This window comes from Pholis gunnellus (genome assembly GCF_910591455.1).
Source record: "Pholis gunnellus genome assembly, chromosome: 21".
Lineage (NCBI taxonomy): Eukaryota > Metazoa > Chordata > Actinopteri > Perciformes > Pholidae > Pholis > Pholis gunnellus.
Genome location: NC_136548.1, coordinates 7,282,773 through 7,304,531, shown reverse-complemented (window position 1 = coordinate 7,304,531; position 21,759 = coordinate 7,282,773). Strand labels below are relative to the sequence as shown.

Sequence of the window (21,759 nt, the reverse complement as noted above, 5' to 3'; positions counted from 1 at the left end):
CTGCTGTTTTAATTTTGCCTCTACATCGGCTTCATTAACATTCACAACTAATGTTTTGTTCCACTGGGTAAATCCCCCCATAGAGCCCATCTTAAGCCATCTCTACTCTACTCTCTTATAAATCTACTCTCTCTCTCTCTCTCTCTCTCTCTCTCTCTCTCTCTCTCTCTCTCTCTCTCTCTCTCTACCTCCCCCCCCCCCCCCCCGTCCCTCTCTTGGCTCTTTTTAATTATAAACTAATCTAGGGAGGTAATCACAGACAGCATGATCACTTACTCATGCATATATGCCACACTATGAAATGCAAGCAGTTTATTACTCTGTCTCTACTGCCTATTTACAGCCACCAGGAAGCATGGATGCAGCCGTAATGCTGTGCCAATTAGCGGTAAAAGAGAAACATTAGTGCACTGACTGGATATTGGAGAGAGGCGGGTTTTGGCGTGTGTGCTTCCCGTGGTGTACACAAAGGTTAGAGGTCAGAGCAGTCAGCTTATTTCTCTCGTCCTTTATTTTTGCCTTTCAGAAGGCTTTAAAAGGTGCTTTGCGGTTTTCATTGCATGCAGCCTTTAAACTTCATCGAGGATGTGATTGGTGCTGAGTGGCAGCGGTGCAGGATGGAACTGGATCCTCAGACTGATGAGCGGTCTAATAGGCCTGTCTAATGTATCATCGATGGATTGACTGCTGTCTCGGAGGAGACGTTTCAGAGGGATTCCAGGAGATGAATTTCAGTGTGTGTATGTGTGTGTGTGGGGGGGGGGCTTTGCTGAATATTGGCCAGTGGAAAGACGCCCTCTTCTTGTGCAGCCGGGATGTGCAGGGAGGAATTATTCCGAGAGGAATACAGACGAGCGGTTGCTTCACATGGTCGCAGCGTCTCTCTCTCTCCCTCACCCTCTCTCTGTCTGTCTGTCTCTCGCTGTCTCTCCCCTCAGCCAATCTGCGCACAGTGACGCTGCGCAAAGGCTGGATCTAGTCTTCGCTTCATCATCATATTTAACACACCCACCCTGATTCGCACATGCTACAAGAAGTGCATTCTCCTCCTATCCCGCTTTTACTCTTAGAGGTTGCCTGTCCCCAGCGGCAGGATTCTCTGTCTCCTGTTACCTGTGCAGTGTATTCTGTTGGATCCGCCTCGGGTGATTAGTCGGGACTCGATGTGACAGAAATTACGCATTCCTGGATCGCTACTTTTTTTTTCTCCCGGGGACTTTCCCGAAGAGCTTTTAAGATGTGAAGAAGCTCGCACTTTCCGTACAATATTTTTTTTTTCTTTCCGGGGCCGAAGTCCCAGCTGATCCGCGGCCGCTCTTCCCCGCACAGGAACCGAGGTTGCACGGTGAGACCGATGCGCGCCCTCGAACCTCTTGGACACGCACGTTTAACCCCCCTCTCGCCCATCGCAGCTGCCTTTGGATCATACTCACTTGTCCTTTCTGAAATATTCGCTGGTCGACAGGAGCGCGGCGGCGTGAAGACGATGTGGCTTGCGCAAATCCACCGTTGGTCTGAACCGACTCAACGTGTTTTACCTGGACGCTCGCGGATGATGTTGCGCTTTTGAAACCTTCCCTGGACACCCCCACCTCCCTCGCGCATAAAGCCGGACTCTGATGTTGAAAAACAAAAACAAAGGCTGAACACTGAATCCTTTACTCAAGACGGCAAGTGAAGATGTGTCCTACGTGTTTAATGTATATTTCATTAGATTGGCGTCTAGTCTGATAAACATCATCAGCGATGTAGTCAGCTTGTTCATCTGCGTGCTGATCATTTGCAGTAAATACTCACATCTGCTCAAACGGGAGACCATGAAGATGATCCTCCTGCGCAAATTCCGGGTTCTGATCCTCATGGTGTTCCTCATCGCGTGCTCCATGCACATCATGATAGACTTGCTGCCCAAGCTGGAGAGGCACGGCAACGGCGGCTGCTCGTGCTCGCACACGCCGAGCGAAGAGCCCCAGAGCTGGGGGAAGCAGGGCTGGCCTAACAAGCACACGCTGCGAATCCTCCAGGACTTCAGCAACGAGCCCAGCTCGAACGTGTCCTCCCACTCGCTGGAGAGGGTCCCGGTCGCGGCCGACAAAACGCAGGCTCTCCGGAGGCTCGAGCATCTCGGGCCACGCGGCGACCGGAAGAGACAGTTCCTGCAGGACGCCTCAGCGGCCAAGAACATGCCGCTTAAGGGCTCAAGGTTGTCGGCTCTCTACGACCACCCCTTGTATAAGAGGTCCCTGCCGCCTCTGACAGACGAGGACACGCTGTTCAACGTCAACACGGACATCCGATTTGACCCCAAAGCTGCAGAGGATCAGGCATGGTAAAGCGTTTAGCTCGTGAAGTCCGATTTAAAAGCAAAAAAAAAATCAACTCTTAGTGCAACAGAAGCTTTAGCTAAACGTTTTCTGATTTGATCACATGTAAAGGCTTTGAGTTTAGTTCTGTGCAATCACATTATCGTAACTCTGCATGCGCGCCGATGATGGGCTGTTGCGCAACACCTGTCACTGTTTACATGAGAACAATCTGCCAGTCCTCTTGTCTCCTTCACCTTTTCCTCTCCTCACCCCAGGAATAACGAAGGCACCACGGATGAGTTCAGCCCGACGGGGGAGCTGACGGCCAACTCCTACCCCAACTGGCTCCGCTTTCACATTGGGATTAATCGATACGAGCTGTACTCCAGACACAACCCGGTCATCGACGCTCTCCTGAAGGACCTGGTCACCCAGAAGATCACCAGCGTCGGTGAGTCATCAGAAACAGAGGGGGGTGGGTGGGTGGCGGGATGGCAACAGCAGCCAGCAGGAGGGCTTCAGTGCACAGATGCAGGGTCAAAATTACACTTTTACTGTGGAAGACACCAAGCTGATACAGCGGAGAACCGTTTCGTGAACATTGTTTGATCTTAATAGCATTGTAACATGCTGATAACTGATGGTACTGGGTTTGTCCCATGATGCTGGAAAGAAATGTGCGCCATTAGATCCTCCCTGGTATGAAAAAGCAAAAATCAAGCGTTCAGAAGATGCACCTCCGGTCTTCTGTTTGATTAGTTTAATCAGGTGAACCCGAAACGCATGGTTGCCGTAGTTAGAAAAATCATCTCCACCAAGTGGTTAACGTATATAAAATGTAAAAAGTCATCGCTTATATGAACAGACATGAGCTCTTACAAGGATTCAAACAGTGCTGGGGTTTTTTTTTCAAACTAAACACCAATTTGAATCAGCACTCTTTGGGAAAGGTTCCCGCCTAGTTGCGACTGTAATGACATCTCAGGACCGGTCATAACACCTGGAGAGGAAAAAAGAGCACTCTGGTCTTTATCTATACGTTTTCGTCACGGGAAACGACCCAAATGGTACAAAAAAATAGCCCAAATGATCACAAGCCGCACCACACAAGTTTTACCCGCCCAATTGGGTGGGAAACAGAGTGTCGTTCTAACAGGAAACCAAAGGGGAGTGTGTGCCTCTAATGTAACGGGGCCCGCTGGTTAAGAGTGAGAGGAGGTTCTGCTAAAGAACAGGCACTGACAACATGAACACACCCCATAAGTATGCATGAAGGTGGAAGTCAGGCTGTCGTATGACGGAGCTGAACATGCTCGGCCCGCTCACTCCTCCTGCCTTACAAAGGAATAATTAAACGCCTCTCACGCATCCCCACAGAACACCTGGTATCGCTGCAAATCCTGTATCTGCACATCACAGGTCCGATTCAAATCGAACGCTGTGGCTTCTTATTTGATTGACAGGTGCACGGCGGACCTATCCTCCTGCAGAAGGCCAACAAAAAGCCCGCGCTGCAAGTGCACGTAGATACCTAACAGAGGCGATGATTCACGCTGGAGCAGTTATATAGAATCTATTTCTACTTTTTTCTTTCTCTTTCGATGGATTGTCTTCCTTTTTTTTTTTTTTGGCTCAGTCCAGCTCTCACATTCCAAGAGTGCTTGTCGACTCAAGGTCGCCCATCTTGCGCTCGCTGTGAAAAGTGATTGCAGATTTCAGGTTCGTCTGCCAATAACAAAACCGTTTCTGGCCTTTAGCAAACGATTAAATGCTTATCTGGGAGTAGGATTAGCTGTTTAAACTAGCATCCCTTTCGGAAGCATTCCTTCCCTTTCTTTCCCGTCTTTCTACTCAAGATGTCCTCTTGATTTTCTTTGTCTTGCTTTCTGTCTCATGAGCTGGGTGGATAGAGGAAGCGGTTCTCAGCGTCTGTGGCCAGCTAAATACATGGTGGCTCAGTAATTACAGAGCCTCAACACAGGCCAGGGGCAGAATACCAACAGGAGCCAATAGCAGTTGCATATTATCTAAACTCGCGGATAGTGCTCGGATGTGTTGTGCACTATAACCCCTTTTTGAGCAACTTTCATCGATGAGGACACGTGCATTAACATAAGCAGCAGATGTGATAACTGTTACTACGGATGATGGTGAAAGTAAAAAAAAAAACATGAAGTCTCTCTACAAACATGGTTTGTTTACTGTGAGGGGAGCAGGAAGCGAAACATTATAATTTGCACGGTCCCCGTATGCAGTTCCTGTCAATTACAGTGAGATTTGCCTTTATTTAAAATGCCTCCACACATCCACAGGGACGCTCTTCACACAGGAGCAGGTGAGGTCAGACGGATATTGATTCTTTCACTTGTAATTTCTTTCTCTTTCAACATTTTTCTTGTACTCATGATTCCCATATGTAAAAAATAAATGAGATCATTGATTGAGAAGGTTGTCCTTTTGGCAAAAGACCATCAAAACACTTCTCCCCGAATCGATCAGCTGAAGAAAGAACCGGGCACGCTGGCTGCTCTGCCCCCCCCCCCCTTCTTTTTTCCCCTTCTTTTTTTTGTGTGCAAATTTCGCTGTATTTCAGCCATGAATAGTCCTCGCCCCAGCCCAGTCCCACGAGTGCCTTTAGAATGCATTATCATGTGCAAAAAGGGAGAAAACATGAAGGATAGAAGGATGAATAGGAGCACAAAAGAGACAGAGAGAGATAGAGATGGACCCTCCAGAGAATACACAGAGAGAGTAAACAGCGGAGGAACAGAGAGCATCGGCGAGCACTGGCTGTCCTTCACCCCCTCACTCTCCCTTCCCATCAAACAAACATTGTGACATCAGCACTCTTTTTTAGAGCGCAGGCACACTCACAAAGACTCAAAGACACAAACACATGGCGACGCACACGCTGCACACGAGCTCGCGTGCACATCGGCGTGCTTTGCCATCATGGCAGATGAAGCTTCAGGCTTCGGGTGTACAATGGCATGTCTCCTAAGTGGAAATTAAATCAATGTCAGTAAATATTACATGACGATTAACATGACAACATAGTGCTATTTCGTCGTGTGTATATGGACTTTTGGTTTGTCTCTTATCTCTGAGCTTTATTTATTTCCTTCTACTGGTCAACACAATTCTGGTTGCTTTATATGCAGAATGTCTTGTTACTTCATTTAGATGAAGTTCTGGAGCCTCGTTACCGTGCTTAGCATGCTTAACTTGTTCTTTTCGCATTTTGCCACCATGCTTCATTTGTATTTTTGATTGACAGTTGTCAGTAAACAGTAGAAATGTTGAACATGGACTGCTTTTTAACAAATAGACTGAGCCACAATAGCAAATGCGCACATTTGCTTGTCAAATGTAAGGATTTGCAGGTTCACTCTTAAGATTTTGGACAGCTGGTTTGGACAAAGTAAGACAACGTAAAGACATCTCATTGGGTTTTGGGATTATTTGCTGGTCAATTTCCACTATTTTCTGATATTGTATAATCATTTTTTCGTCAGTGCAGAGCTGGTCTGGAGGTGAAAAAAGCTAATCGCAACAGTACAGTCACATGCAAAATGGCTACATTGTGTAATTGAGTGGACAATAGTTGAACACTGGTTTAAAAAAAAGTAAATAATGAAGTGGCTTTTATTCAGTTATTCATTATGATGTTCAGCCTTTTCAATTAGCTTTGAAGTTTGGCTAGTTTTAGCTAGACTAACTAGCTAATACCGCTAGCTAACATCTAGCTTGTCAAATTGGCCATTTATTTTGTGTGTCTTTAAAACAAATTGGTCTATAACTAACACCAAACCTTACGTTACAACAAATACCCACAGTGGCATTAATGTATTGTTAACGGCAGTGTTGTCTGTTTCACTTCAACAGCAATGAAGTCTGGAGGCACTCAGCTCAAGCTCATCATGACCTTCCAGAACTACGGCCAGGCTCTCTTTAAACCCATGAAGTAAGTGTTGTATGTGTTGTTAAAGTTCCTTCGAGCTCCACCGTTCCTCTGGTTGAACTGCCCTCTTCTCATCTGTTCTCCTCTGCCAGTGTCAGGTCTCCTCTCTTTAAGAAAAAAGCAATCTCTTTCGTATCATGCTAAGTGCATTTCAGCATAAAACACCAGCGATGCAGCTTTCTAGCTCCAACGACTTCCTTTTTTTTTCGCATCCCACCACCCACTCACTCTCCGCGCAGCATCAATCTCATTTCCTCATCCTCGTCTCTGGCTATATCAAATTGCTTTCATTTCAGCACAACCTTGATATTCGACTGAAGGCCGACATCGTTCCGCTGTGTCCGGGCCAAACGTTGACGAGGCATTTCCCCTCGCGGGGCTTTCAGGTGACACGGCACATCCTTTAATGGCCACGCTGGAGGTCCTCAGCCCTCAGGCAATGCTGGCTGTGCCTGATCATTACCAATCAAAACTAGTCGGCCAAATGCGATTAGTCTCAAGTCCCATATTGGAAAATACCACTGTGTGTTAGTTGAAGGTAGTATTTAAGGTTTTTGGCTTAGCTCCCACAGGCAGCAGCCTCTCAGGTATCACTCTTTCTCACCCTGGGGGCGACATATTTGTCATTATTTTTTCGTAGCTCTCTGTAACGGTGCCAGACGTAATTTCTGTGAGCTTTGTGATCCGACACCTATGTTCCTTCCCTCATCTCCTTCTGAATCCTATTCTAGTAGTGATATGAGAACATCCAGTGAACTACAGCTTATCATTAATGTCTCACACAAAGAGGGGAAGAGGAGCGAAAGCTACACTTTCTTTTGCTTTTATACTTAAGCTTACCCCGGCACACCCTGAAATACACCTTGGCTCGGCTTAACTTGTAGAGCAGACACGTCTACCACATCGTAAAAACTGCCCCACTGGTAGATACTTTGTAGTATTTGATTAATTCACATATCCTTTATCCACACTGTCATATTTAGACGATAACACATCCCAAGAGAAATGCTCTTTGCTCCTAATCCCTCCTCGATGGGTGGATTTAAATGTCACCCGTCCTTTGTTATGGTGATTATAATTTAATTGTGGGTTAATGGTTTTCTACACAAGAATGTTGTCTGGCTCCTGAATGTCAGCGTGGAGAGCGGGGTTAAGCCTGTGGATGAGAGGTAGCGAGGTTTTGCCGTGGGAGGAGAAGCTATTCAGAGACTGTTGTAATTACGGCTTCAATTGTACCGCACTAAGTCAGGACAGACGCAACAGGCCTGAAATCATCCTGACAGGTCGGTAAAGAGGAGTGAGGAGAATGAGGCGAGAGGAGGGAAGGGGAGGGACGCGAGAGGGGGAGTGTGGGTGAGGTGAGGGGTCAAGGGCGCGAGAAGATGGGAGGGTAAGGAGGGGAGACGGTCGAAGAGACGTGGGCAGAGATTGTCGTCGATACGCGCGCGGAGTCAAAATCCACAGATTATCTCTGTGCGCTGCCCTGAATCTCAACCCAGACAGAAATGTGAAATGACATTTTGAGAGAAAAGCACGGGGTGATGGGGTTGGATGTAAATCTGTTGCTTGACAGTTGTGGTTGTCAAAGCCGCCGTGATGTTTGATAATCCTGAATAACGGCAAGAGTGTGTGTGTGTGTGTGTGTGTGTGTGTGTGTGTGTGTGTGTGTGTGTGTGTGTGTGGGGGGGGGGGGGGGGGGGGGGGGGGGGTTCATTCCTCTCTGCTTGAATACACTTGACTTTAACAAAATAGGCCAACCCATACTGTGTGTGTGCGCGTGCTCATTTGGACTGCAATCAAGGTCTTGACAGATTTGCGGTGTCATTCCCGCTACAATTTCCCTCGCAGAGATCTCACACATGCACACACACCAACATTCACTCACACGCACACACACACACACATGCACGCGCGCGCACACATCCACTTAACACCCAACATCATCTCCTAGTTCCCAAATCTGCTGGTGTGTTTCCACATGATGCATCAAAGAGACAGAGGCTGAGAGATCAAAGACTTCTCCGGCTGTGCTCTTCTGCTCGGCTCCTCTCAACTCTAATGGAAATGTGTGCCAGGCAGCGAAGGCGGGCGGGCGGGCATGCACGCCCGCACGCGGTGTCTGGGTAACGATCGACCCTCAAACCATCCATATCTGTGGAAACCTGCTCTCTCTCTCTGTTTATCGGCCCCTGTGTCTCTTTCTCATTCTGAGTATTCCCCCCCCCTCCCCCCTTCTTTCACTAATACTCCCGTTTGTTTTTCTCTCTGGCTCATTCTTTAATGAATGGCACAAAAGAAGAAATCCATTGACAGGGTTGCCGTATCGATCCTCAGAGAGAGAGAGAGAGAGAGAGAATGATCACACACTATGGTCAGTGCCTCGGCTCCTCTGTATGTAAAGGTCAAGTGACAACACCCCTCAGCAGGATTTCACGATTTGGTTGAGTCAGCTTCCACTGTATTGAGACACCACCAAAATGGCTTACAGTACCTGTGCACTATGATGTAACACAGATGAATCAGCCCACTGAGCTGCTGTCTGCGGCCCTGTTTTTCCAGACATGGAGTAAACCCACTCTTGACTGGTCTAATCTGACTCGAGGCTTGTTTTGCGATGTTTGTTAAGACCACAGGTCTTGCGAGATCAGAGAGGCTTTGAGGGGAGGCACTAAAAAAACCCCAGCTGATGCCCAGCCCTGTGTTGCTTAAGTAGACCGTTGAAAACATCATGGTTGTGCTCTCTGTCACAACAGCGGCAGTGTAACCTGACTGAAACTGAGTCTGATGACTAAGCTCATTTATCATTTTCGTCATCCTCTGCATCCTGTTGTGCCTGTGGGCTGGACTGAAATAACCCTGAATTTGTGGGATTTCCATAATTCCTGCTTCTCTTCCTGTAAACAAACACTTAACGCTGTCAGGATGGGAGACTCTACCGTGCGGCTTAAAAAAAAACATGTCGATTTTTGACATAACCCCTCAAAATATACAGCACGGAGGCCGCTGGCAGACGAGACGCAGGGACTTCACATTTAAATGACAAAAATGCACATTGATGCTTCGCTGGAACAATAACAAAATAGTAGCAATTGTGCTCAAGAGAGCTTTTTGGTTCAGCTAGTGTTTTTCAAGTTGAATATGCAAGAATATTGCTGTTAAATTAAGTGGTTTGCTGGAACAAATATACTCAATATAAAAATAATAATAAAGAAAAAACATGATCAAATCAGCTTTTAGGTTAATCTAGCAAATAAAGGTATAATGAAACAAGTCTTTGTGGAAATGTGGCCCTCATTTCTGTATTATTTACACCACAAACTGAAAATCTCACCTAATATTGAACACATTGAATGTGTTGCTGTCCATAGCTACTGTAAGTAAAGATGCAGTTTGTTATTTAGAATGTCGTCTGCATACATTCAGAATATTACCCCCTAGACTGTTGGGTAGCACTAAATAAAAAGAGCCTCAAATATAACCTTGAGGGACACCGATACAAACACCGGGGGTGTTTTTTCCTTCGATTCTTCTTGATTCTCGTGTTTAATTCTTGTGTGCAGAGTCGTGTCCCCAGCTGATCTTCTCAGGCTGTGTATGCCCCCCCCCCCCCCCCCCCCCCCCCCCCCCCCCAACAACCTCCACCAATCACAGGGTTAGGGAAACTGCTGTGTTGCTTGACAGGTGAAGCTCCCAAAAAACATCTCTGCGGGTGCACAATCATAGCTTTTATTCTCTCGGCTCTCTGATTGACCGTACTATTCCCGCTCAATCATAGCTGACATTCGCTCACTCGATGCTACGTTTTCCAAAAAGGGTCACCAATTACCACCCTTTTTTGTCAGCAGCTTTGAGAAAATGACTCGAGCTGAAGACACGACTGGCAACCCATTCGGTGGGAACAAAAAAATGTTGCTCTTTGAAAAGGTACAGCCCCTTTGGGAAGACCGCTCCAGTGCAAAACATTTTGTACCTTTTTTAAAAAGCTTACCTTCAAGTTCAAATAATACTAATAAACAAAATGTGCCTTTTCGCTGTCAAGACATGTCTATGCACTTTTCAGTGCAATGAAAATGTGTGCATGTACAGTAATACCGTAAGGACCACCAGGAACCTTTTGTTACAAGCACGTCTACGTACCGAAATAGACCTGCGCCGTACGGTGCGTTTGAGTCTCAGCTGTAGCCTTGTATACTTTGAACCCGGGTGTCTGGGTAGAGAACACAGACGGGGTTTGATACTCTTCGTCTCTTTTTGTCTGCCCGTCATTATAGCTTCGTGCTGGTGTGAACTGGGGAAACAGTGATTGTAATATTTCCAGTGAAAATAGTCTGAGCGCGCGCACACAGCCCATTAGATGATGAGCGCAGATGATCAACGAAGGAAGGCGGGTAGAAGAACCGATGATTGATATAATGATGGTCTTCCGTTCCTTCTCGCTTCCACTTAATTGTATCGCTTGTCAATCAGCCGACTGTTGCCTCAGCCGCGCACAGATCAATCCGAGTATTCCTAGAAGAGATAGCGTCTCTCTCTCTCTCCGCTGCTCCTCCCCGCTGAGCGATCTATATCTCTGCCGAGTCGGGTCCATGAGTAATTTTTGATTGACACGTTCGGGGAGACAAGAGAGGGGGAGCAACATCATGTCACCTTGTTTGTGTCAATAAGGTATCGACAGCAACACAAGTGACGGCCTGGAGGAAATGTCTGTGTTGAATAAGAAAAATAAGTGGAAGTGGCTACGTAGAAGAGTTGGATGTTGCATCGTCAAGCTGCGTCAGGCGTGGCAGATTGAGGTGAGATGTTTTTGAAAATGGGGAGGGCATGTCTCAACGAAACCCCTCATCATCCTCGCTTTAAGCTGCAGAGATTTGTTCTCAAACAAGGAAAAAGACTGAGCGGCCGATGAAAGACGGGACAATCTAGCTATTGTTCCCGTGTGTTGCTGAACAAAAGGATGTAAAACAATCGGACCCCACTGTGGACTGACCTCCGTTCTTTGGCCCCTCACTTTTTGTCAGTGCGGTTGTTTGTTTGTCGGCGGTGTGTGCATGTGCGCCTGTTTGCTGCGTGATATTCTATCCACAAGGTCTTCTGTGCCTGTGCTTTGACTTTGAGTCGGGGAAATAAAGGGATGAACCGCCTCAGGACAAGTCGTTCGGAGCACAGATGATGAGTGCAGCTCTGTTTGGAAAGAGAGGAAATTCACAGCAGCGCAGTGGCAACAGGGGGGGGGTAGAAGTACCATGGTAACCCCCAAACTGCTGGCTCACATATCTACAAACGGTGCGACTCACACTTCTGCAGCTGGATTGAAGCACGACGTAAAGCATTAAGCACAAGCCTAATTGGATATATGCAGCACAGATAGTAATGAAAACCCTCTCCGCTTGTGGCATTCAATAGTTAGCACATCCAACGAGAAGCCACTGTGAATGTGTTTGCATGCATTACATGCTTTTAATTCAAGCAAAAGGATGTAACTGATATAAGTGGGTTTTTATTCACTCTCAAATTACAATCACAATTTGTGTGCACAAGTAAACATCGTATTTTTCCCCAGCTCTGAATATGAGTCTACCTAGACTGTAAATGCAATTAGGCGTGCACATGCTCGACATCTTAAACAGTGCACTCGGGGATAATGAATAATAGCAGAATGTTGTAATCGCCCGTAAACGCACTGGCTGACCTCAGGATCTAAAATTACAACCACTGTGTGATGTGTTATTTTGCAGCACTTAGGGCTTTGCACTGCTCTCTGCTTAATGATTTGACTCCACTATGTTGTAATTGTTTCACCAGGGTATTATTTGTGCTCAAGCGAAATCGTCGAAGGAACAGAGAAATAATAAAGTGCTCGGTTAAAAAAAAATACACACACACACACACACACTAGTTATCACATGTGCTTTCGGAGTGCAGCATAGGACCAAATGGAGCCCCGAGGCTCAGTTATCTGACCTCCTACTGTCGTCCCTGCAGAGACTGTAACACACTCCAGGCCATCAGAATCATGTAGAGCACAGCCGCTCTGTGTTCTCCCCTGTGTGTGTGTGTGTGTGTGTGTTTTTTTTAGCTTGAGATGGAGGAAAAGTGATGAAGCAAAAATGGTAAAATCCCCCCCTCATGCTACGTAGTTGTAATTAGCGTCACTGGCACTGGATACCAGGCCTAATGTAACTGTATTCATCCGTGGTGAACTGGTGAAAAGAGCAGAATCGCTGCACGGAGCAGAGCATCATTGCTAGAAGATGCTAAAATGACTATGACAAATAGATTTGAGTTCGTGAGACAAGTTAGAGTTCGACCAAGCTGCCATTGTGCCAGATTCACAAAGTTTGAAATGTGCTGTCAAATGAACCTGCTCATTGCTATTCACTTACGTTTTGGTAGAAAGTAGCACACGACTGAAACCATCGATATTGGAACATGGTAGAGCCAGAGGGCATTGATGTAAACTGTGTTACTCAGTGGCCTGGTTCCCATAAATCATTGCTTTTTATTCAAGGCCCCAAACAGGGTTGGGAACCTTCACTATAAAGATAGAAACCTGTTTTGTGGGTGAAATGAATGTGTTCCATTGGTCAAATAGTGACCAATCACTGGCTACACAAGCTATAATAAACAAATCTCTCTCTGTGCGGGGAACATCATTTCTTTTCTGGACAAAAATAACCTCCCTCTAGCTTTCTATGTCGAATTGATTTAATGTTCTGATGTAAAAGTGGTTGAGGGCCTATTTACCAAGCAGCTGTGAAATACCCTGTGATCAAAATTACAGAGCCAACTTGCCCACGCTGATAATAATCTCTTAATATGGGGCTGAAGTTACCATGGTAATGGACAATAAGCAGTGCAGACCTACTGCCGACCGCACTATAGAAAAACATGCTGTGAGCACGCAATAACAGATGCTTATCCAAGTAATCTACGGTCTAGTGTGTGGGGGGGGGGTAGTAATCTGTTAATGTAGTGTTGGCGTTCTGCCATCTACAGTCGCCATCCATCAGGATTTATGTATAATATAGATATTATTAAATAATGTAAGAGACGGTGCAAGTTTTAATCAGTGTAGCTGATTAGCACGATCGCTTAGTTTGACATGTGAGTTGGATGCTAACTACCACTCCCTTTCTTCTGTTTATTTTATAAAAACATTCAGTCTTCCCGTGACTGTGTGTGTGTGTGTGTGTGTGTGTGTGTGTGTGTGTGTGTGTGTGTGTGTGTGTGTGTGTGTGTGTGTGTGTGTGTGTGTGTGTGTGGGCACATGAGCACCACTTGGCAGTGATACTGTTGTGGCAACTTTCACGTGTCCCTCGCTCCTTCCAGGAGCAGAAATGTCTTGACGATATTATCAGTCAACTGGCCCCTTCAGGTAAATGTTATCAGCTCTAATGGTGCTGAAGGAATGATAACGCAGTGTTGCAGCCAGCAGAAATGACAAGCCAGCATCCAATCTGCATATCAAAGCCTCGGCTAAATTCCTCTGCCATCTGTGTGTGTGTGTGTGTGCGCGCTCATGCTCGTTCGTGTGTGCCAGACGCGCACACGCAGGCATGCATTTGAAAAGGCTGTGCTTCCATTTCTCCGCAGTCTCAGTTCCTGGCCCCTCACAATCGCGGTTCATCCGTGATAAACTCATTCATTGTTTCTTAGAAATAATAACACGACAAAAAAAGAAAAGCTTAATTACTCCGGCCCCGTGTTTCTGTGGGAACGCGGGCCTTTATAACATCTGTCATCTTGTCTCTTTGCTTTGAAGGGGCTGTCACTCAAAGGCGGGCTTTACTCTCTGTCTGAACACAGTGCACCTCAACAGCTGACGTGACGATCACGGCAGACAGTTATTCATCTTGCCCGGGCCCGGCCCTCTGCGCCGCCGTTCTTACTGAGGACCAGATGCTGAAAGCAGAGGCACAGAGGGTGGTTTCATGGCTGGAAAATGAGCCCTTTATGTCCTCGCAGGCACTCCACGACATATGTATATATTTTTCTTATTGAATACTTGAGTTAAGTGGAAACATCGTCCACTTAAGCTCACGAGGCTCCTTAACCTCAGTGTTGTTCTATAGCTTAAGATTTGTCTGATCAACATAAGGTGCGTTTTTTGGGGGTCAATCTTTGTTAACTCTTGTACATTTTAGCGTTTGATTCATTTAGTCTCATGATAACAAGCAAACCAAGTCTTTCCTAACAAAAGTCACAACTGGCTCGTTCACTGGTCGTCTCACAAGGCTTGAGATTTTTGGCAGCTGGCAGAATCTAAACAAGTCTAACTTGAGTCCTTTTAACTTTTACCCAAGAATCACAAACTCATTTACTTTCTCTGCTAAAGAACATTTGAGGGAATAAATGAGCGTGAAGCTCAGTCCTGACTGCAGTTTGTTTTGCTCCGACTATCAAATGTCAAATTCCGTCTTCGCGTAGCATTCAAACCTGGGTTGTTTCCTGCAGTTGGCTCGGAGACATTTTCGCGTCGAAGAAACGGCACCACACTCGTCTTGGAAAGAAGCGTTTTCACCTCGGTTCGGTTATTTGAGCCGGAATGTTCCAGCCAAACAAACTTGTAAACGCTCCCAGAGTTTGATGAAAACGCTCCAAATGTGAACTTGTGAAAGTCGCTTGTCTAATTAAATACTGAGATAGAATGTACTTAATGAGGCTCTGAAATAGAGACGTCACAATACCAGACATTCAATACAAAAACAAAAACAAAATAATAAATCCCATGTACTTAAACATGTACTCCTTTATTACCGTTTGCATGCTGTTTTTTGTGTATTTATTATTAATCCGTGATGATATTAAGGACGACGGTACGTCGTTAGTCTGGAGCCCTGATCCGCAGTACCTACGGTTACTGTAGAAAAAAAAACTGGTGCTTTCACTTTCCTTGATTTGAGAGCTGCGATGGCCCGGAGAAACAGCTGTGCTCTGCGGTTCATAGAAAACACACAGTGTCTGTTATCCTGCCACAGGGCGAGACAGCTCTGGTTTTTAAAGAAGTATCCAGCGTTTCATGGCGTGGTGCTGCTTCAGTCTGGTGTGCAAAGCTTCTCTTGTGATCTTCCTCCTTACTTTCTGTCGTTACCTTCACTAGCTATTAAAGCTGCTCGTCTCTTTGCACCGTCCCGCCGGCTAAAAGTGATCCCTTTTTATAAGCTGTAGTTAGTGTCAGGGAAAACACCTTGGGGGGGGGGGGGGGGGGGGGGGATGATTGGACTGTAATGAAGCAGGAGGTAAAATACCATGTTCACCCGTCGCTCTCTAACATTCCTGATTGTCAGCTTTAATTATAGCACCACAAGGTCTTTGGGGTGTCCCGCTTTTTTACTGCGTTTATCTCATTTCTTCAACTCACCCTCCGCCTCTCCCTTTCGGGCAAATGGACACTTGGTCTAATTAGGCTTTCTCTCCCTCCTCCCCCTGGTATTATGGGGGCATGTTGTGATACGTCATTAGCAAACAGCAGAGCGACGACTAAGGTTACGGTGGGAAAGAGGGTTGGTGTGTGAACCACAGCTGTCAGCGCTCTGGCTATGCTATGGATGCGGATTAAACAACATCTGTTCCACACCGCCGCATACTGTATGAGCCTGATTAGAGTAGAAAGCTCTGCTCTTACAATTCAATATCTGCATATCGCCCCCCAAGCGTCGCCACTGACGTTCCTCTTCAGAGGAAAAGAAGGAGACTGGCTCGTCAAAACAAGTGATGCAACCAACCTGAGATGGGAAGATTAAAAACGGCACCCGTAGCGACCAAGTCCCAACACGAATGGCTTGCCTCACTTGAAGCGGGATGGGAAAGGTTGCATGTCGGTCTCTGCTCAAACACCTCTGGTTGTCGTAGAGATGAGCAATTATTCAAAAGCTATAACAGTAATGTACTCAGACTGAGTTGAGTATTTTTTTTTTTCTTTTTTATTGGCACACTTTAATTTTAACTGTGTATAACAGTTTTGTTTCATTACAGTTTATAGGTGCTTTATTGGCAGGAGATGCAAATGTGCTCATTGCTGAAACAAACAGAAAACAGCAGATTATATAACGACTGAAATAGGAACCATTATATAATGTGTCAGAAATAACCAGAAACACATTATTTTCTCATTATTTACCAAATAATCTGATTACTGAAGAACATCAAATCTTTTTTCTCTCTTTGTGAAGGACTTGTTTGTCTGAAATTACGATTATTGCAAAGATATTTGAATGTGTGCAGAAAGCAGTTTTAATTCATGCTATTAGCCAATGGAGGTCAATGCACGTATGTAAACACAATATTTGCATATACGGCAAATAGGACATTTTTGAACAACCAGCAGACAAGGAGCAACATCAGCACTCATCTTGAGATTTGTTTTAAATTTAAACCACAAATTGCTGCAAAATCTGCACCTAAAATAGCACTTTGAATACTCCTTAGCTAGGCTAACTAGCTAGCCTATAACATAGGATGGCTAGCCTGCAGCCAAACAGCCGTCGGCAACGGACGCTACCTTACACCTGCAATAACAATCACCTTTAAAGTTGATGTCAAGCTTTAAACTCTGTTGCCTGTTTCCTCATATCCAGCAGATACGGAGCAACAGGAGCATCCATTTGGAGTCGTGTGTCTGGCTACCTGATCCATGTTAGTCCGATATTCACTCTCCTCTCAGCTCCCTTTTAGTTTCCACTGACCCCCTGAGGGAAATACTTGCCTGTTTAGCTGCTAAATGCTCCACTGTGCTCCCTAGCTAGTTATCTGCAGGTAGTGAACAGTGGGTCTTTCAGAGCTTACAGACCTTTCTGCATTGAAAGGCTAGAACTGAATTTTCAGGTGATAATTCTCTGAAGATTCAAAAAGCCTTTTCTCACCACGTACACTAAAATATTGGCCTATCAATGACGTTTTTTAAAAACAATTTCAATGAGAAACACGACGGTGAGATGATTTGAATATTGGGAGTGTTTTGCCTCTATACCATCTCCCCAGTCCGACAGATTATTAATGTCAGTGGGGGTGTGGATAAAGAAAGGATAAAGAAAAGACCATATGGTCGGGCTCACCAAAGGATTATGATTTGTTGTTGTTTGCAAAAAAAAAAAAAGAGAGCGAGAGAGGAAAAGTGACTTCGGCATTGTTAGGCACAGCGAGGAGAAAGCAGCTTGGCAAAATGGCACGGATTAGTGTGCTGCGAGAGCTTTCCTACCAACTGTGATGCTGTGCTGTGTGTTCAGTTAACTCAATGCAGCGTTGGGGGGGGGGGGAGCGGGCATCTATGGTGTTTGTCCAGCGCTTATTCAAATATGAGCTTTGGAGTCTCAGTTCTTGTCCAAGCACGAGCTAGCTTCAGAGGGGGCGTGGCTGTCTCATCATTCAAAGTAATGATCCGGGAAAATCACAGCCCAGCGTCTGGAACAGGGCAGGGCTTTCACCTTTAATTCCACACGTCCTCCCCTAAAGGAACAACTCAAGCAGGCGGGCCCACTTAAACATGCAGCAAGCACCAGATCCAAAACACTCCCCCCGCTCCTAAATATAGTGTGGGAGTACAACTCGTAATTTATTAGTCAGTCTGAAGAGGGGCTTTCACATCTCTCATGGCGTGTAAGGAAACATTAAAAGCAGTTTGTTTGAGCTCTCAGCCAATATTCACCCGTTTTATTCTGCAGTGCAGTAATGGGAGAGCTGCAGATAAGTGCAACAGACTTAAGAAATATTAAGATATGCACATTTTTTTTTACCATGTATTTTTTTATTCCCTGAATTAAAATGTGCTTGGAGTTGTCATGGTGTGTACATCATAAGTAAGTGTTGCGAGATGCAACTAAGGAACTAAGTTTGCGTCTCGCTGGTCGGTCGGCTTCAGCAATGTTCTCCCTCTTTACCCGCAGTTTGTTTGCTAAAGTAGAAGACACACGGCATTGCGTGCCACTGAGCTTTCTGTTTGTAGACTGTTTTTTCAAGTCATATCTTATAAACAGACTTTCGGGGGGGGGTGGGGGTGATCACACTCTCATTGGCTCATTTACTCAGCACCTTTCATCTTCCTTTGCGTCTCATCCTCATTCTGTTTCTTGCTCTGTTTTCTTTTCCTCATTCACCTCTCTGCTTCTTTTCTAACCCTCCCAAGGCCAGTTCCTGTTTTGTTTTTTTCTCTCTGTCCCTCTTCTTCTCCCCGTCACTCCTTTTCACCATCACTCCTTCGTCCTCCAGCCACACCTCGCCGTCTCTGGTCATGGGAGAATAGAAAAAGGCGAGAGGAGAGCGCTGCTCTCGCTCTCCCCAGCGACGCCTTGGCCCTCTCGTTCTCTCCCGATGTGATACGAGCGATTCCGCTGGGAGAAACAGGCTCATTGTACGCTGCCCCTTTAGTCCTCTCCTGTGAGTTTCCTTCCTCTACTTACTCTCGCAGCCCTCCATGGAAAATCTGAATCTGTTGTTTATTGTTCCCTCCTCTCGCAAAGCTCGTTTTTTTCCCTGCTCATAAAGCCTCCCAGACGGTCCTTATAAATGCTTAACAAGGTCAGTTTTGTATTGTACTTTCCAGCAGCCACCATCCGTTCCTGCATTTGTGAGGTTATAGCGGTGGTGCAATAAAAAAACGGGGGCTAGTTCCTCTGAGGTTGGAGGAGTAAGAAGCGGCCGTTCCCTTGGTTTACTGCTCTTATGAAACAGAAGAAGGAACTCATGGCGTCAGTGAGATCTGATAAAGTTTGTTGCTTGTATGTTTTGGCGTTAAGCCTCCTGGATACCTTCCTCGCTCCATCCGATTTCTTCCCTCTCCCGCTTGTAGTTTATTTCTATCTCTATCCATCTCCGTCTCGCTCTGTTTTTCTTGAGTATTTTTGCAGCAGCCTCCCCGTCGTCGCTCTGCGCCCTTGCCATACTCGACCCATGGCTCCCGGGTTTCCCTATGTGTATTTATAGTGTATTTATAGGCGCCGAGCTCTGTTTTCTATCTGCTTATCAACAGCCACCATGTGCCCCACCCACTAATTTACCAGACACAGCCCTCGGATTTCAGGACACCACAGGCCCTGGCTGCAGTCACTCACAGCTCACCAGACCTTGATGCCGGCTGCTTTTTTACTTTTTAAGTGTTCCCAAATCCCTTTATTTGTGTCCTGCTGAGACATTGTTTTTTTTTTTTTCCTTCCACCACCCATCTTTGATTATTTCTTCCTTTTACCATCTCCCTCTCCGCTAAACCCCGCCTCTTGGTGCTCTGAGACTCGCTGCCCCTCAGCGGTTCTCTCCAGAAACGACAGACGAATACTCGAACGCTCCTCTCCTCCGTTCTTGTCGTGTGTATATTACTTTAGCTGCGAGGCGTGAACTGTGATCCGCAGAGATCTGCGTGTCATAAATCAGACGTGCTAGTCTCCTACCGGTGCGTGTTGCCAAATCACATCAGGGCACATTTTTACACAATCTGTTGTTTCTGCTTTTTGCAGTAACATGTGAGGCCAATGGTGGAGACACACAGGAGAAACACAAGTTGGGTCCTGTTCCGGCGGCATGCCACAGCCTTCTTAGCCAGGCGGCAAACTGTATAATTAGACTAATTGTCTCGGCAATAAATTTCAATCCAGACATGAAAGAATTTTGAGGGGATGGAGGTGACATTACTAATTACTCACGTTTGCAGCCCATGTTCAGAGGGCCGGGACAAGACGTACGTTTCATGCCAGAGACTGGCGCAGTGGTGGATGTCGGGTAATTTGAAGCCGGGGTTGATTAAAGGAAAACTCACAAGTTCAGGCGAAGTTAAATGATATTGTGCACAGCAACCACATGATAAAAAAAAGAAAAAAGAAAATGCACCTCGGTAGTTTGACTCTGAGACAGAAAGAGGGCGAGAAGAGATAGAGACACGGTGGGAGGCAGACGGGATGAAGCGCTGCCTGGCAGAATGAGCCACTTCAGCTGGATTTAATGGGACGTTGCTAACGGATGTATGAATGGTTTATCTTCCCATGTCCAATTCAGCTCCTCTCTGTCCTCATTGGCAGTTCTGAATGAGCCGAGGTGCTACAGGTGAATACTGGGGGGGGGGGGGAAATCCTTTTATCCCCTCCTAATGACATTTATATAAATCGTGGTACCCATAACTAGGTTAGTGAATTTTTTCTTGTGTTTGAAAACTAAAATCAATCGATGTTAATTGCGGCTGGTGTTGACCGTCTGTAGATCAATTACTCTGCCCATGTTGCCTTGATTTCTTGAAGAGAACTTGTTTTTCTCGCTCGCTTCCCCCCAGTTAAAAGAAACAGAGTAAATCCTTGATTAATTGGAGTAAATAGGGACCGTGTTTACTACGGTTTTAGAGAAGATCCATGTGTTTGGGAAGTGCTGAGCATACGGCTGGATAAGTGAGACTTGGATCGTTCTGCACCAGTTGTGAGAAAGTGTGTAAACGGATGTTTTGCTGTTGTTAAACACGGCCCCCATTTACTTCAATTCAACAAGACTTTTCTCAGTTTCCGGATTATTTGTTCACCGTGGAGCCGCCGTGGGCGAGTAATTGATTTACAAACGGTCATTTTGTGGGTGAAGTATTCCTTTAAACCAAACATTTTAAAGGAACTGTTTCGAAGATCGATACAACTCTTATGTCTGTCCGCTAAATATGAAGCTGGAGCAAGAAGGCCATTAACTTATAACTAAAAGACTGGGAACAAGCGGAAACAGCTAGCCCAGCTCTGTCCAAAGGCGCTAACTCAGCAGCAAACCTTATGTAAATAAGCAGTTGTGGTTTTATTGGCAGTTACGTGGAGTAACTGTCAACTAATGAGCGTTAGAGAACAAAAGAAGATGAATGCCTCTGAAAAGAAGTTCAAGTATATGATAGGCTTATCTGTGCTGCAGCCACATAGCATCGACTGTCATATATCTGAACCTGGGCTTCCACATGAATAACCAGCCGTGGTCTAAGATGGGCCGCTGCTTTAAACACTACTGACTAGAGGTCACGGTGATTAAAAGATATCCTCTTTTGTCTCTAAATTACCACTCTTAACAAATCACTACTCTTACCATCCAAACTCTTTGTGTGTGTGTGTGTGTGTTTTTTGTTGTTATTTCTTTGAAGTCCCAAGCCTCGGGAAATGAGGAAAATCCATTAGCTGTGAGGTTTCAGCCGTCTCGCCCCTCCACTGCTGTACTTCAGTGGAGTGGAAGCGTAGTCCTGCCCTGTGGGTCTGTACGACAAGGGCAGAGGAAATGGCCGGGCATTAATGGCAGCTTTGATTACTCTCCTGTCACTAATGTAGCCAACATGAAAGACAAGAAGAGGAGAGGGATGACTTTAGCCCCCAATCAGAGGCAATCTGATGGCATCTACATGCAGCCGGGGCCATTTGCAGCATGAAGAATGGCTCTGGGGGGGGGGGGGGGGGGGGGCATCATCCAATCACCTCATACCTCCAAGCGCACACACACACACACACCATATCATCCTTATATCTGGATAATGGTTGGTTACTAGGGAGGTTACAGGAT

The 21,759-nt window shown here is 45.9% G+C and overlaps 1 protein-coding gene across 1 annotated transcript in view; it reads left to right on the top strand.

Moving 5' to 3' along the window:
• Positions 1 to 1,802: 1,802 nt before the first annotated feature.
• fam20cb (FAM20C golgi associated secretory pathway kinase b) overlaps positions 1,803 to 21,759 on the top strand; it is a 44,051-nt gene continuing 24,094 nt past the window's right edge. The window contains exons 1-3 of the mRNA XM_079182131.1: positions 1,803 to 2,329; positions 2,582 to 2,757; positions 6,192 to 6,270. Of these exons, the coding sequence (XP_079038257.1) occupies positions 1,818 to 2,329; positions 2,582 to 2,757; positions 6,192 to 6,270 (767 nt within the window). The 5' untranslated portion in view covers positions 1,803 to 1,817. The remainder of the gene's footprint in view (positions 2,330 to 2,581; positions 2,758 to 6,191; positions 6,271 to 21,759) is intronic.